Here is a 16,670-nt window from a genome sequence, read left to right as displayed (position 1 = left end):
CTGTCAGTCAAAGGACTGGCAATTTGTGTTTGCCTGTAACAATGAATGATGGTCTCTTCATCTATGTAAACACATCCGTTTCCACACATTCATCTTCCACTGCTTCAATCACCGAGACAAACATTTCAGTAGATTATGATGTAACTCTATCAAGCAGCTGTCCATCCAGGAGCTCCATTTAAACGCCAGCAGTGGTGGGACGTCCCACAGTCTGTCGGTTTCAATCTGATCTGCAGGGACATGAGAGAGATCCAAACATGTTTTATCCATTCACTCTCCTTATTGTGTGTTGCCTGCTTTTTCTTTCTTTCTTTCTTTCTTTCTTTCTTTCTTTCTTTCTTTCTAGAGTCAGAACATAAAATAAATGAAAGTTGAGTCACAGTAAAAACATACAATAAACTGGTTCACTGGATGCAGGAACAAATAAGTAGTCATGACTTTTTTTTCCACAGATGCTGCACCTATCAACATCGTAATCAATCGTGTTACATAAAAATGAATTAGGTGGGTACAGTGCTTTCAAACCGGGGATGTCTATCAGCATTTCAGTCTCTAATGAAAAGACTTCTGGACAGCAGTAACAAAGTGTTAAGCAAATGCACTGTAGTGCCTTCATGCATTATACATATAAAATGAATTCTAGCAGGCCAAACCTCTCGGCCACAATAAAGAGGGAGTCCAGAGATGGCACTCTGAGAGACACATTTAAAGTAATGAATGTGATAAAGGATTGATTGATGTCCGAACATATCTATAAAGGACCAAAATATTACTCTTACTCACTTTTTGATTTCACCAAGCTGTCCAGTAAGGGACTATATGAACTCACTCTTATATATTTATTTATTTTATATTTTATATTTTCTGATTGATTCAGTCAGAATTAATATTTTTAAAGTAACCTGACAACACATATTACATGTTGTTTGGTGACACTTCATTTTTCAGTGTCGTTGTTATAGAAGTTACATGTACTCACTGTAGTAATAACAAAAAATTAAGTGTAATTATAACCCTAAACCAAATCCAAACCTAAGTACATGTTGATAATTAATATTTCTCAGTACCTAAATGTACAATTGCACTGTAACAAGGAAGCTATAAAATAGATTTTAACGTAATATGTATTTATATATTTCTATGGAACTCATTTCTAACTAAATAACACATAAGGTTATTTTAAGCTGCACTGCTTTGAAATATAAAGGTTTGAAATATAAAGTGAAATATAAAACTCTTTTTTTCACTTTATTTTTTAATGGGGTTTCTTTTTTTCAGATAGTTTTTTACATCTGTGGAAACAAAGATGAGATAACTTTATTTAAAGATGTCTCATGAATCTCTTTACTATTGAAAGTAAACATTTTCATGCCTCACTGCCTAATAAAGTCTTTAATATTTTCTCATATTTTCACTAGGCTATAATTCACATACACACACACACACACACACACACATACACAGAACAATGTTATATATATATATATATATATATAGCTATATATATATATAATAATAAAGCAGTTAAAATACATTTTGATCTGTGATTTAAAGAAATTGGATTTATTTTTCTAAATTGGTATTGATATAATATTTTAATGTTTTCTGAGTGGTGTTGTTGGTTAGTTTTGGAGGTTAATGCTAATATTTGTTGTTGCTGGCATGATGTTGATGATGAGGGAATAAAGTTTAATTTATGTTTGTAGAATAAAGTAGCACTTTTTTTAACTGAACCTCCTCAATATTTAGTTGAGCACCTGCTTTTCAATTATATATATATAAGGTTGTATGGCTACACACACACGTTTGTTTTTGTGAAAAGTGGGGACATCCAATAGGCGTCATGGTTTTTATACTGTCCAAACTGTATATTCTATGGCCCTACACCAACTCTACACCTAACCCTAACCCTCACAGGAAACTTTGTGCATTTTTACTTTCTCAAAAACCTCATTCTGTATGATTTATACGCATTTTGAAAAATTGGGACATGGGTTATGTCCTCATAAGTCACCCTCTCCTTGTAATACCTGTGTCATACCCATGTCATTATACAGAGTTGTGTCCTAATATGTCACAAAAACAAGAGCGCACACACACACACACACACACACACACACAAACAATAGGCCTACATTTTTATGCAGGTACATCCACAACATAAGTTACTGTAATTACCAAGTCTGTTATTATTGATGTAAGGCGTATTTTACACAGCACTGGACAATTTTTATTTTATTTTATTTTATTTTATTTTTTTTATAGATAGATATCGATCTGAGAATGTATGAATTTTATGTAGGTTTTATCCCCCCCCCCCCCCCCCCAACCAATTCAGTGTTATTTAATGGTGCAAAAGTGTTTGATAACTACATAGAAAGGCAATTATGGTAATGGTTTCTGGGCGGTCATCAATCATGTGCGATCGAGCTGTCTGTGCTGGAGTCAGATCTGTGATTGGCTGCTGGCGGGCAGGAAACTGAACACATCCTCATTAATGTGAGAGACCCCCGCGGGCTCTTCACGAGGACACGGGCGCATCGTCTGACTCTGAACTTATACAGCGGCTATATAAAGTGTCCCGCTATGTGAACAACAACTTTTGGCGTGATTCGCGACAATTCGCGTTTGTTATCTGGAGCTTTAAATCTGACGCTGTGACGTCAGAGTCTTCGGCATTTAAAACAACGTGCAGCTGAGCCAACATTTGTTATGGGTTATTTTTTTCAGCTTCAAGTACAGCGCTGCACCACGCTGAATCTGTGTCATACTGCACTTTTTTGCCATTTGTATTGTGGGCTGTACAAGAGACGAACAGAAAGAAGAACGGGACGTTTAGCTCCAGTTGATGGCAGATTTTGCTGATGAACTGATGACCCGCAGCGGGACCACAGCCTCCTCTGTGCTGGACTCTCATCATGTCATTTACTCAGTTTGGCTATTCATATCCTGCAGCACCACAGGTAACTTTATTGAACACTTTAAAACTTCGCTCTGCACTGCCAGATGTTAATATGATTAATTGTGAATACTCTAGCTATATTAATTAAATATAATTCAGCGATTCTTCAATTAGGAGAAGTGTTCTGACTTCTAAATTTATTTTAAAGAAATTTATTTAATCATATGTTTTGTTAAGTATAGATTAGAAAAGCTTTAAACTTTTATATTGTTATCCATTTATATTTCTAATTACTTAAAAACAAAAAAATATATATTTTTTTTTTTAACTTGATTTTAGTGTTGAAAGGATAAAATTGCCAGATTTTCTATATTCTGGACTTGACAACTTAATAATAATAATAATAATAATAACAACAACAATAAATTATTATTAAGTAAGATCTATTAACTTTCCCTTAATGCTTAATTTATATTAAAAAAAGTGTTAAAATCATGGAAATTCTAAGAGATTTAACTTTTCACTTGTGAGCTATGTATAATTTTATAGATTATTAAAAAAAGTTGTTCTTATTTTTATATATATTTATGATGAAACTGAGAAGTGACAGGGTGGCATATTTTTTGCCAGAACAGCAGAATGACAGATCTGAAGATTATAAATGTAATTCATTTAGGGATTGCACGATCAAAATTCTTAACATGAGTTTAGTAAATTAAATTTAAATTAAATTATATTAAATTAATGCATTTAGAAGAGGCTTTTATCCAAAGTGACTTTCAGTGCATTCAGGCTAACTATTTTTACCTATAATTTAGTAGACATCCTTTCCAAAACGATCAGTGATGTATTTGACATCTTAATTTATAAACAATCAATTTTGTGTTATTTCTTTAAATCATTTTAAACATAATAATTTTACTGCTAGCTAACATATTAAATCAGCTGGTGAAATACTAAACGTTTTGTCAAAAAAAAAAAAAAAAAAAAAAACATACATCATTACCCTCATTATTTTTTAAATCTACAACATATCATATTATTCCAAAACCCACATCAAGGCCATGATCAGATCTTTATTCCATGACTTTATTAATTTCAATTATTCAATAGAAGAGTATTTAACAAAATGTCATGTAGTCAGAAGTGTCCCTAATTGAAGAATCACCCAAGTGCATTGAAGCAGTAACTCCGTAACATCAAACCAAATGTTTTTTGTTGTTGTTGTTAACTCTCTAACTACATTGACCGTAAATGGGGATTGCACTGTAGACTAATGTTCTTTTAACTAATTTAAAGTCATTAATAGTCTAAATGCAGAAATAAGTTTTTACTTTTCAAGAACATGCTAAAGCTTCTTTGTCCTTTCTTTGGCAGCTTTTAATGTCTTCTAACACTCTGAGCGCTTGCTATGAGTCTAGTGGTTCCCTGCTGGACTCTGGGATGGCAGCTTCTCCTCAAACCTCGCTTTATTGCCCTGTATATGAAAGTAGGTTTGTGGCCTCCAGCCGTCATGAACTGATCCCTAATGCAGTCTATGGCAACTCCTGTTCAAAGAGTCACGGTTATGATACCTGCAGCACTTATGGTCCAGATTCAGCCTCGTATTATCCACTGGTATGCATTTTATTTGTTTGTTTCAATAAAAAAAAAATATGCTATTTGGGGTGAACATTACCTGCACTGTCCAGCGACGCCACAGAGCGTTATTTCATTTTTCATTTTTTCATATTAGGGTAAACTCAGTGAGAAAGATGGAGTGGCAACAGGACATTCGACAGTCACGCAAAGCCATGCGTACTACCCTTATGACTACCCAGTTGGACAGTACCAGTATGACAGATATGGGTAAGAATGATCCCGTCCTTATTGTTATTCTGGTTGCATCAATGGACTGTTTGCACAAAAGCTGTATTTGAAAATTCTGTATCCAGTTTTTAAACAAATACACTTCTTCTCATGTTCTTTAGATATAGATCTGTAGATGTGGCCACAAGAAGGAAAAATGCTACCAGAGAGACCACCAGCACACTGAAAGCGTGGCTGCAGGAGCATAAAAAGAACCCGTACCCCACCAAGGGCGAGAAGATCATGCTGGCCATCATCACTAAGATGACCCTTACACAGGTGTCCACCTGGTTCGCCAACGCACGGCGAAGACTCAAGAAGGAAAACAAGATGACGTGGTCACCACGCAACAAGACCTCAGATGAGAAAGAGTGTGATGACGATCAAGAAGATATGGACGAATCGCAGGAGGAGCCAATAAAAACCGAACAAGAATTCAATGGTTTGTTGAAAGCTTTTTGATATTACTCTTGGTTTGAAATGCAGATTGTGCATAAAGCCTATAGCGTTATATAAAGAACTTCAGCAAACTGTTGGCCCATTCACATCAAGAATGATAACCTTCGAAAGTTCAGAATGTGACTCGTGAACTTCCCTGTTCTCATAGTATTACAATTATTAAAACTTTGCAGTTATCATTATAGTTACGGTCCTTTGGTGTCATGTTATATATATATGTTTTTATATTCTGTTTAAATATTTGTTTCATAACTCCAGACAACCATGGAAATGAAGATGCAGATCAACTTCACAGCGATCTGGAAGACTTCGATCTAGTGGAATCAGATGGCTCAGAGTGCGAATCGAAACCATCCTTTGTCATGCACGTTCGTTCAGAGACCAGCGAATGTCCAGATAACCATTTTAAAGAGGCTTTTCATGAATCTGTTACTGAGCTCCCGAGAGATGTCCATGAATTTAGTGAAGACCGCTTAAGAATTACCTCTGAAGACAACCAGACAACAAAGTTCTGCCTTCAACAAGGCCAAAAGACCATTGAGACCAAGCCAAAAATCTGGTCGCTTGCACAGACTGCTACGTCCTTAAACCAAGCCGATTACTCATCATGCATGCATAAAAGAACGTCATGCTCTTCTTCAAACTGTGACTCAGACTCAGACATAACAAAGAGGAAACAAGAGTCTCCAGTGGCCACTCTTAGAAACTGGGTTGACGGTGTGTTTCACGATCCTTTATTCGGGCACACCAACTTAAACCAAACTTTCAACAACTCAACAGAGTTATGGACTGAAGCCATGAACTCGCAGAATAACTATCATGAACACTCAGGAACTATTACTTCCTCTAAGCATACTTCATAACTGTGACGCTGTTTTTTTTTTCATACTTTTTTGGTTGCACCAAACTGAATCGTTGAGCCATCACATGCTAAGTTTGGAATTTAATCGTGCAAATGTCTCAATTATTATTTTAATTTTGTAAGCTGTTGTAAGGCCTCCTGAAAGTCTGATGAACTTTATATTTAGAAATTATCAGCACGGCAACGTAGATTTAGTATGATTGGCACCTTTTCACTTAAGAAAAAATCTGGTTCTGTCTGTGTAAAAGAAAGTTATCACTGCTGTATAGTTGCACCTCACACAGAAATCTCAGTTGCTGATGCCACATCCCCAGAAATAAAGAGTCATTTTGTGGAAAAAACAAACAAACATGTTCACTGTCCATGGTGCTGAAATTCTCCCAAGAGTATGTTGGTCACTAGGATTGATTTATTCGGTTGCATTTATTGTTTGAATGTCGTTTTTTCAAGTGGAATCACACAACATGATTTTACATACATCAGTAACTTGAACCCTTCCACACAATGTCCTTTAGACTGGTAGGTTTAGTCTCTCAGTCATGACAAATATAAATACTCAAGGGATCTTCCTGCTAAACTGTTAACTCCTACAAGTCTGAGCCAGTGAAGCATTGTTTTTTTTTTTCATTAAGTGACTGATATGGCAAGTTGTTTTAACATTTATCCCTTAAAACTTAGTACTATCTGTTTTTATTTTATTAATATATTTAGTATTTTTTTATTAGTATTAGTTTTATTAGTATTTTTAATTACCAGTTAGTAATCCAAATAGTGACTAACGACTATTTTAATGTCACTTTATATATATATATATATATATATATATATATATATATATATATATATATATATATATATATATATATATTAGATTCCTATGTATTCCTATCTAATTGTTATAAGCAACATTTCTCATCACATTATTTGAATTTAACTAATTGCTGTTTACTTGTAATGATAAGTCAGAATGGCAAATTCATTTGAACTAAAAATCTTGTCAGTAAGATTTAAATGTCACTAGTACAAATTCAATACACATCTAATAAATAGGTAAGAATGAATATTAAATGAGTACTAAAATAAAATAAAAAAATGTAATAGACACTAGTATCTATTTGCATACTAAAGAAAAAGTATTATGAATAATTACTAGTAAAACTAGAATGGGTATCAGAAACAGCTGGAATAGCAGGAAGTGAATAGTTGAAATCTGATCCACAAGATTCACAATTTCAATTGGAATAAGTGTAATGCTTAATTAATCTTCACTATTTCAAGTGGGAAGGATATAAACATTACTGGATTACTTGCTAGTAATTAAAAAACTACTAAAAGCAGCAAAAACATATAATAGTTAAAATGGCTTGCCATACTGTAAATAAGGGATTGGTGCCATTCAGAGCCACCCGAGACATGAGCAAACTCAGCCTGTCAAACTAGATACTAGCTTTTTTAAAACCAACTAGGAAGAAAGACAAATTGCCTTTGACAGTCTAATCCTAACCCCTGGTGAGAGAAGTGAAGTAACTTATGATTCAACAGATTCTAAATGAAGTAGACAGATTGGTCTCTCACTCTTTTCATCTTTGATCATCATTTGAAATCCCTATGGTCCAGATAAGTGGCGCAGACTGGTGTCTCTCCACCATTAAATGTATCCGGCTTAAGATTTAAAAAAAGATGAAGAATAGAAAAACTAAATTGTCTCAGATATTTAAAATTGTCCATTGGTGGATAGATAGATAGATAGATAGATAGATAGATAGATAGATAGATAGATAGATAGATAGATAGATAGATAGATAGATAGATAGATAGATAGATAGATAGATAGATACGCATAAAAGTTCAGGTGATCAACTTGTGTGTTAATTGCGAGCTTGAAGCTTGCCCTTGATGTATTTATTTTTATTCTTTTTTTCATTCTGTTCATTCTTTCCAGTTTGAAGCTCGGGATGATGATGATAAAGTATTTATTAGAACAGAGCAGAACCTGCCACAACCTTGTATGGGATTAACGATTTTAGGCTGAATTATTCAGGACAAATTCATTCGAGAATTCCTTTCTTTTTCGGCTTTATAAATAACTTACATTTAAGGTAATAAATAATGACATCCAGGCATTCAGTGAAGAATGTTGATGCACACTACAGAAATGGGAAAAACCATTTTCATATTCACAGTTAAAAGAGAAATCAATTCTGATTCTGAGATCTCAATCCAATTAAAGCAGTCTTAAAGAAACAAAATGTTTTTACACTTCTGGGGACAAGTTAAAAATGTAAACTTTCTCAGTCTAAGTTAAACTATTTATTTCAGAGTTAATTGTATAACTTCCACTAGTTTCGAATCACAAAGCATTTTACCATACTAACACAACCCTCCAAGCATCTAATGCAATCAAGAGGTGAAGTAAAACACCTGCATTGCAGATCAAAAGAACAGTTTTTTTGTGATTTGTCTCATTCAGAGCCATTATGTTACAACAACAAAAATAACACGTGCTGAAAAATATTTCTAAATGTTAATAAAACAGTTTTTCTTTCTTTTGGTGGTTCTCAGTCCTAAATCTTAAGTACGCACACACATTAATTCTCTTGAGGCAATCGAAGGATCCAGCTTTGAGAAACATGACACAGTCCCCTTAGTAAAGGTCATGACTCTAGTACACGTGGCAGAAGGGAATTAGTGCAGGCAATTATGTGAAGTTAGTGGTCATATCAAGGAACACTACATTTTCTTTTTGACAGTTTGGAAGAGTAGCCTAATTATAAAGAGAAGCAGCCAGTCCATTCGTGTGGCGAAAGACAGTTCTGTAAATTACATAAAATAATCCTTCAGTATATTCTAAAGGCCCGTTCACACCAAGAACACCAATGGACGAGAACGTTGTGTTTATTAGGAGCTCGCGCTGCAGTTCTGTCCTCAAATGTTCACATGCTTTGAACTTGATTTGGATTCTGATTGGGTGGAGCCTAAATAGAATACAATAATTATTATGCTGGAAAAAATGTTGATCACTTTGAAATGCTAAACAGTGCTGCGGAGCAATTTAAAACTGAAAGAACGTTTTCTGAGAACCTGCAACATCCTTTTGTGTCTCTGCTGGCTCCATTGTAGCTTCATGAATAATAGAGAGCACTTTCCTATGCAGCACAATTCATCTGCTCAGTTTCACCCCAAGATTTTGCTCAGAGCTATGTTTAAACTAGCCAACTACCTGTGATTTAGATGCCTCCTGATAAAGAAAAAATCCACAGCCCTTAACGATGAAGCCTTCCTCTTACCTATCACACATACTGAACAGGACACAGCACAGATGAGGGTTAATTGGCATCACGCTGTCTCTTGCCTTCTGTCACCAGCCCCAATTATAGCAGCATGGCTGCCTTTCTCTCCACCTGAGGGGCCTCCAGCCGGAAAACTCAGTTCCACTGCATGCACCACCAGAGACCGGTCTTCCTCCACACTGCCTCAAGGCCAATTTAGCATGGCCGCGCTGGCAGAGAATACTCTTGATGAAATATATATATGATCTTCCTCAAACATGTATTGTTCCGCACTAGTGTTTCTTATCAGACTAAATCCCCATTGACATTCTCCAAACTTAGCAGGAACGAGACAGGAACGCAGCTCACCGGTGCTTAAAGATGCAGGTGGCTGTGTTCTTTCACCCTTTGCTCTTTTTTCATGTCATCCTGCCCAGAAGTGCTTCAGAGACATCGCTGAAAGTAAAATGAACACCATTTCTATCCTATAGAGTGTCGGTGTAGGGAAATATCAATTTGTGTATGTGAGCATGCAGCTGACCGGTCTTATAAGGTCTTCTTTTAGATGAAGATGACCAGAGATTTTGATTATACATGAGATATGTCGGATCATTTAGGCCACATATGCGTTACATTCTCACAAGGTACTGCATATATGCTCTCACATATAAACTGACTGAACCAAAACTAAAAAGGGCATTTATGGAATTACTATATGTTATAAATATGAATTCTTCATACTAAGAAAAAAAATATTCCTTTAATAACGGTTTACTCAAAGGTTCTTTACCTTCTGAAACAGCCAAAAAAAAAAAAAAAAAACACCCACAACCATTAGTTTCATTAATTGAGTACGTTTTACAAGATAATATGGTTTCAACCTTTCTACTTTTAAATTTGTTATTTAATTCAATGTGTTACTAGCTGTTTTTTTATCATTCGTGTAAAAATTTAGGGTGAAGCAAATCTTAAACAGAACAGATTTTAATGCAAAAGGTAAAATCAAAGTTTTCAAAAGAATATGCTGACACTACTCATACTATTTACATTGTAACTCTTAAGGGTTCATAGCAGACTGAAAAGACCATGTGCGCCCCCTGTCTGTAAATGCTGGAATAAACCGTGAGCACACACACACACGTTTGAAAAACCATAACAATTTAAAGTTAAAGTAATATTTTATTGTACAGAGAATAGAATCAAATATCTTCATAGGTGAATAACGTATAGCCAACACAGAAAAAAAAAGAAGAAAAAAAGACGTCAATTCTTCAGTGATGATGCTTCTGCTTAAACTGCAGCCCACAATATCCACACGTGCCAACTTTTGTTTCCTTGTCCTGTGAAAAGGTTAAATTAATCAATGCATGATGCTATAATATATATATATATATATATATATATATATATATATATATATATATATATATATATATATATATTTGTCAAGTGCAACAAGTATAGACAGACTTGTCACACACACACTTGTGGTCTTTGCACTTGAATACTCATATCACATATTTCCTGTGTTTGGTCCAAGTGTTCAAGTTAGCATGAAGACCACAACTGTGTGTAAAACTTTGGGAGACACTTATAGTGAAGTAAAAATGTAAGAGTTTACAGAGCTTTATTTTTATTTTCAATACTTTGCATTTTAAATGTCTAAATGTTTTAAATGTCTGTTCAATAGTCCCTATAACAGATTTAATTTAATCTACAATTTAATTTTCTGGTGCTTCTAATGAAGTGATACACAGCAGGGCTCTGAACCGGTTCAAGGAACAAAAACGAAAACCAGAAACAAACAAAACTTTGGCAGGAACAGAACCAGAAACAGAAACTATATCACATTTTATAGTTCCGAACAGAATCGAAAATTTGAAATGGTCATTAACCAGTTAATAATGTTATTTGATCATTTAATTTAATATTTGAAATTTGCTGTTCAACCAGTTATAAATTCCAGTAGTATGGCTTATGCAAATGTGACTCTGAAAGCGGATTACATAAAAAGGAATATAGGCATATACATTAATATTTCGCTTAACTCATATTGACAGATTAACGGAATGAAAGAAAAAATTTGCTAAATTACGGTTCATTGTGACACGTTCCAAAGTTTTCGGAAAGGAAAATGAAACGGCAGAGAGTGGGCCCCTAGTTTTCTTTATTTTGCAAAAGCTTTAGTTTTAATTATTTTGTAAAAGCTTGACAGCTTTGAATAATGTCTTGCTTCTTTATAATCAACCAGCTTTGATATGACCATCGCGCCGACCCCTTCTTATACAAGCACACACAACATAATTTAGCTATATTGAAGCCTATTCATTATCAAAATAAAATAGAATTAAATAAACAAATAAAAAAGATGTTGCGTTCAGCGTGACTTACTGTGCTGATAAAGCTGATGTGATGGAGGTTTTATGTCGATGAAAGTACAAACGCTATATAATAAATCATATTTTAGCATCCAGATACGTCGGGAATATGGAAACATTAGGATTTGTGCCGAATGAAAGAGGTAGGCATCATCTTCACCTTAAATTAATTTGTTTTTGGATTGACGTATTTTAAAGCCTAAACTTCAGAAGTTTTGGAGAGAAAATAATAACTGTTTTTATAATGTTTGTAAACAATTCGCTTTAGCCTATACAGGCATTTTAGCTTTCATTATTTCGGAAAGTAATAGTGAAAATAAAATGCGACGTGAGACGCGACTTGTTTTTTTTTTTTACTCTCAAAAACACAATCTTACACAAGTATTGTTTTTTTTGTTTTGTTTTGTTTGTTTGTTTTTTAACAATGCAGCAAATAAAAATAAAAAAAGCTTTATTGAATATCTTAAAATTACTTTAATGTCTTTAAAGTGTTGACAGACTTGTTTGTTTCTTTAGTAGCCTGCATACATTTGGCAAAAAAGAAGTTGGCTGTGACTTAACTCAGCGGGTTATTGGCTAACGTTACCAGATCTCTCTTTTTTCCTTTTCTTTTTGAGTAAAGAAAACGCTTTACTTTATTATTACTATTATTTGGCAAACTATAGGCAAAGAAAAATTGTTTAAAAATAGATAACGTTATTAACTGGTTTTTCTTCCACCCGAACCGGTTTTGCAATGGTAATAATATCAAGAGGAACGCAGGAACAGGAACGTTAAAGTATAGATTCTGCTCCGAGTCAACTTTTTTGTTTTTGTTTTCAAGCACCGCAAAGCAGTTGCGAATGTTTACAAAATAAATATCACCACTAATCACTTGCACCAATAAAACATGCAATTCTTTGTTTTAATACCAAATTATATGTAATATCTAATTACTATTAATATTTTACATACATTGGAAAGGTTTACGTGACTTCTAAAGAGATCTCTGCAAAAAGTCTCACGATTTATTTCCAGAACATGATACATGATGGGAAACACTAAGCCTCGAAAACTGCTCTGGAGCGGTATGTATAATGTAGATTTAGTGTGCATTAAGGGCATTGTGTTTTGGGGACCTGGGACAGTCTTGCACACTTACTTCCTGTCACACACACATACTCTCAAGTGGCTGAGACCACAAGTGTAGGTATTTGGACAGGGCAACTGTTTATCTCCAACCCTAATTAAATTCCTTATTCAATAATATTCCTTATTATGTATATCTACTGCTAAATTATAATCTAACTTTCTCATCTTTTCAATTGCAGAAGCTGTTCTTATAGAAAAGCCTTGTTTACCAAGTTGATGTAAACTTTGGGGTGTCCGAGAGCCCCTCCGCCTCCATCACAGGACACCACTCTGGACTCGACGCATGTCACTGGTTCTTCAGCAACCAAGCTGATGGCAAAGTTCTCATTCACCTGCACAAGATATGAACAGATCCAAGAGTGAGAAAACCACGGCAGTATGTTAGTTTCAGTTATATAATGTTATCTTCTAGTGCACCCAATGTAGTGTTGAAATAGTTTTAGAGAGACCTCTTTTTGCCTGCCGATGAATCTAGCTCTTCTCACGTCATTTTCGTCATAGACCTGCAACACATCAAGCAGCAGCATCCTTCATCGATCAGCTGCCTCTAAATGCACAAACTAACAGTACTGCTATTAATAGGGATTTATTCCACAAGAACTGACCGTCTACTCTCACGACAAACAGGCGTGCTTTAAATGCACTAAAACTGAGCCTCACCTGTCCCGTGTGAGTAATTTTTTCCCCATAAATAGAAACTTCAACACTGTATTGCTGAGCTGGAAATGCAGATAACCTCAAGCCACCGAGCAAAGCCTTCGTAATTTTACCGAAGGACAAGACCCGTGGAAGGGTGGCTGCCATGTTTGCCCGTAATCATTACCCAACAGTCTTTGCGTTGCAAAAACGATAACGTTAGGTCTCTGCTGACCCCTGCTGGTCTCGAAAAACTTAATTCGTCTGTATTTCCTATATTTGTACGTTCAAACATTTTTCTTACGATAAATTATGCAAATTTATTTAAAACACGCACGTGTTGCTTTATGTAACAGGATAGCCATCTATTTGAATCCAGTGATTGTACTGCGCATGCGCGCGTTATGACTTTCATCAAAGTCATTACGTCACCGGAACTCGTGTTTTTTTCCGTCCGACTGAAGCATGTTTCCTTCACATTGATGGTTTGGATTTAAAATTGGCTTATATAGGCGTTTCTAGTGGCATTTTTAGACAGGTATGTGATGCATATTTTTTTCTGTATGTCTGCCTTACTCACTGAATTAAAACGAATACATTCATATGAGAAATGTATCAGATTGGCGAGCTAACTGGCTAGCGTTAAGGTTTTATTATTATTATTATTATTATTTTAATGGAGCTTTTTACATAAACTCTCAGTATTTACATATATGTGGAAATGAGATTAGCATTGTAGCTTGCAGCTCTGAATAGGAACAAAATTAAGAATGAAAATGAATGCCAGTTGTGACCCAGCACATGGGACAAAACATTTACCTGCTGTTAGTTTTTAAATAAATAAATAGATAAATAAACCAGAAATGATCACTAGAATGTTCTTTACCTTTACTTTTCTATTATATCCAAATTATAAAATTTTCTCCAGTTCCCTGCACGAAGTCCTCATATCCAAATGCTGTGTAAAATTTAAAATAAAGAAAATAAATATCTATTTTAAATAAACTATATTCATACTATATTTGTCTGTTCGCCATTAAATATATGAGTCAAGACCTATTTTTGTTAATATTTTTTAATATCAAAGACAGCGTTCATCCAGAAGTTTGTTTTCTGCATCACAACCACAATATTTACAATATGTTATGTATGTTTCCTAATTTAAAGAAGATCGTATTAGCAGCTACCAACACCTGAAAATAATATAGATAGTTTAATTCATATCTGATTGCGTTATATGGTTCTTTTTTCAGTGTCGTAAAACTTCCCGGAAAGAGCTGTAAAGCTGGTTTAAATGATTCTGAATTTTACATTAATTCACATGTTCAGCTACTACAGTAGTAAGTGTGAGAATCTGAATTGGGGGACTACGTTCATACACCTGAATGTTGTGATATTCTGCTTCACTAGGTGTCAACAGCATGGCACCGCTGCTGCTCCCGTGTCTTGTTGGTTCCCTGACACGCCAGTTGTCCCGTGTTGCCAGATGTGCTGCTTTCGGCTCCTTACCTGCAGCAGGTGCACAGAGATGCATCTCCACCATCACAGCTGCAGCGGTGAGATTCAGAGGAGCCATCAACCCAATGTGGGAGCCACCCGGAGCATTCCTCTCACCTCTGCTTGGACAATGCCAGCAGCTCCTGTGTGTACAACCATCTGCTGGCATGAAGACTAAAACTGCCCTCAAAAGACGCTGCAAAGACTGCTTTTTCGTCCGCCGCCGTGGAAGGCTGTTTGTTTTTTGCAAATCCCACCCCAGACACAAGCAGCGGCAGGGGTAAATTAATTGAGACCTTAATGTGAGACTGACTGAGACTTGAGAATCACTTGAATGGTGTACTGAGCATGTAAAGATCAATAGAGTTTCTAATAAATGTTGACATCCTCATCTGAAAAGATGCTTGAAGACTGAGTTATATTTTCAGGAGCACTGCTGTTAACTAAACCTTATTTACAAGTGTAAACCCAATGAATTAAAATTTAATATTTTTTAAAAGGCCATTTTGAATCATCCTTATGCTTTTGTGCAAACTTCCTATGAATCTGTGTAGCATCTCCTTTTGAAGATGAAACTGTGAGTGAATGCAGTTTGCAGTTTGAACTAAAATATAACAATAACCTATAAATAGGTTATCTATAGATAGCTAAAAATGTATAGCCGGAATGCACTGTATGTAGCTTTGGATAAAAGCTTCTGCTAAATGCATAAATTTAATTTAAATTTAATTTCTAAATCACAGGGATGCCACAATTTCTAACGATAGAATTCTTGGTCTTCTTTTTTTTTGGTTTGGTGAGTGCGATGTTCTTAGAACTTTGGCTAATGCCAAAAGTTGAGCAAATGTTGTCCCAGAAACATTAATATAATGTTTATTTGTTTTTCCATAATTATCAGAGGACATTTAAATGTAACTTTGTTTGCAAATTGATCAAATGGAAATAATGGTTAGAAATAATGTTCTCATATATTAATGGACACGTTTTTTTAGCTGGGTACTCATAAAAAAAAAAAAAAAAATACAATTCAGAGTGATTTGCTAATGAATCATGGACACCTGGAAATTGACTTGTTATTGCAAACAAGTTTTAAGGAATATATATATATATATATATATATATGTGTGTGTGTGTGTGTGTGTGTGTGTGTGTGTGTGTGTGTGTGTGTGTGTGTGAGTGTGTGTGTGTGTGTATGTGTGTGTGTGAAATAAGTATTTGACTTTTTTTCTACAACATGAATTATACTAAATAAATACATAAAATAAAATTTAAATGAATTAACCCCTTGCATTTTCTGGTTTTTGATGACTTCGTGCTGTTCGCTGTTTGTACTGAAGGGGGCGATGCTGCACTGCTGAGAGTTCAGGCGTCTTGGCTCAAACAATGCTTTTTAACTTGAAATACTTTTTTTCTTTTGTCTTTTTCTTATTGTGGGTCTATAATGGCTGTTGTAACGTGAACTAATAGTCTCAGAATTTCATATACAATTATTTAAAAAGAGTAACATGAATCCAAACTGGTCTGAAAACGTACATATGAAAGGAAAACAGCCTTTTGTCAAAAACTCCGACAGTTCTCAGTTGTTTTTACATGTTTAAGCTGTTTTGCCAGTCAACAACAGACTAAATATAAAATAGTGAAATACTCACCTTTTTTTCAAATACATAAACAAATCCTTAAAAGTGATC

General features: G+C 34.8%; 3 protein-coding genes across 3 annotated transcripts; 2 read left to right on the top strand and 1 right to left on the bottom strand.

Moving 5' to 3' along the window:
* The first annotated feature begins 2,328 nt into the window (after positions 1-2,328).
* irx4b (iroquois homeobox 4b) lies at positions 2,329-6,416 on the top strand. Its single transcript, XM_026256450.1, has 5 exons — positions 2,329-2,963; positions 4,280-4,519; positions 4,638-4,750; positions 4,873-5,192; positions 5,468-6,416. The coding sequence occupies exons 1-5, from the start codon at positions 2,919-2,921 to the stop codon at positions 6,070-6,072; spliced, it is 1,323 nt and encodes a 440-aa protein (XP_026112235.1). The 5' UTR covers positions 2,329-2,918; the 3' UTR covers positions 6,073-6,416.
* A 4,083-nt stretch (positions 6,417-10,499) lies between these two features.
* On the bottom strand, positions 10,500-13,792 carry LOC113090810 (NADH dehydrogenase [ubiquinone] iron-sulfur protein 6, mitochondrial). The gene is made up of 4 exons (XM_026256415.1): positions 13,510-13,792; positions 13,299-13,352; positions 13,059-13,181; positions 10,500-10,680 (listed from the first exon to the last, which is right to left on the bottom strand). Exons 1-4 carry the CDS (start codon positions 13,651-13,653, stop codon positions 10,612-10,614), a joined length of 390 nt encoding a protein of 129 aa, XP_026112200.1. The 5' UTR covers positions 13,654-13,792; the 3' UTR covers positions 10,500-10,611.
* Positions 13,793-13,881: 89 nt separating this feature from the next.
* mrpl36 (mitochondrial ribosomal protein L36) lies at positions 13,882-15,381 on the top strand. Its single transcript, XM_026256416.1, has 2 exons — positions 13,882-14,023; positions 14,896-15,381. Exon 2 carries the CDS (start codon positions 14,907-14,909, stop codon positions 15,264-15,266), a length of 360 nt encoding a protein of 119 aa, XP_026112201.1. The 5' UTR covers positions 13,882-14,023; positions 14,896-14,906; the 3' UTR covers positions 15,267-15,381.
* The last annotated feature ends 1,289 nt before the right edge of the window (positions 15,382-16,670 follow it).

The sequence above is a fragment of the Carassius auratus genome, unplaced genomic scaffold (genome assembly GCF_003368295.1).
Source record: "Carassius auratus strain Wakin unplaced genomic scaffold, ASM336829v1 scaf_tig00214021, whole genome shotgun sequence".
NCBI classification, from domain to species: Eukaryota; Metazoa; Chordata; class Actinopteri; order Cypriniformes; family Cyprinidae; genus Carassius; species Carassius auratus.
Note: the sequence above shows the minus strand (reverse complement) of the source record. Positions and strands in the feature narration are given on the sequence as shown.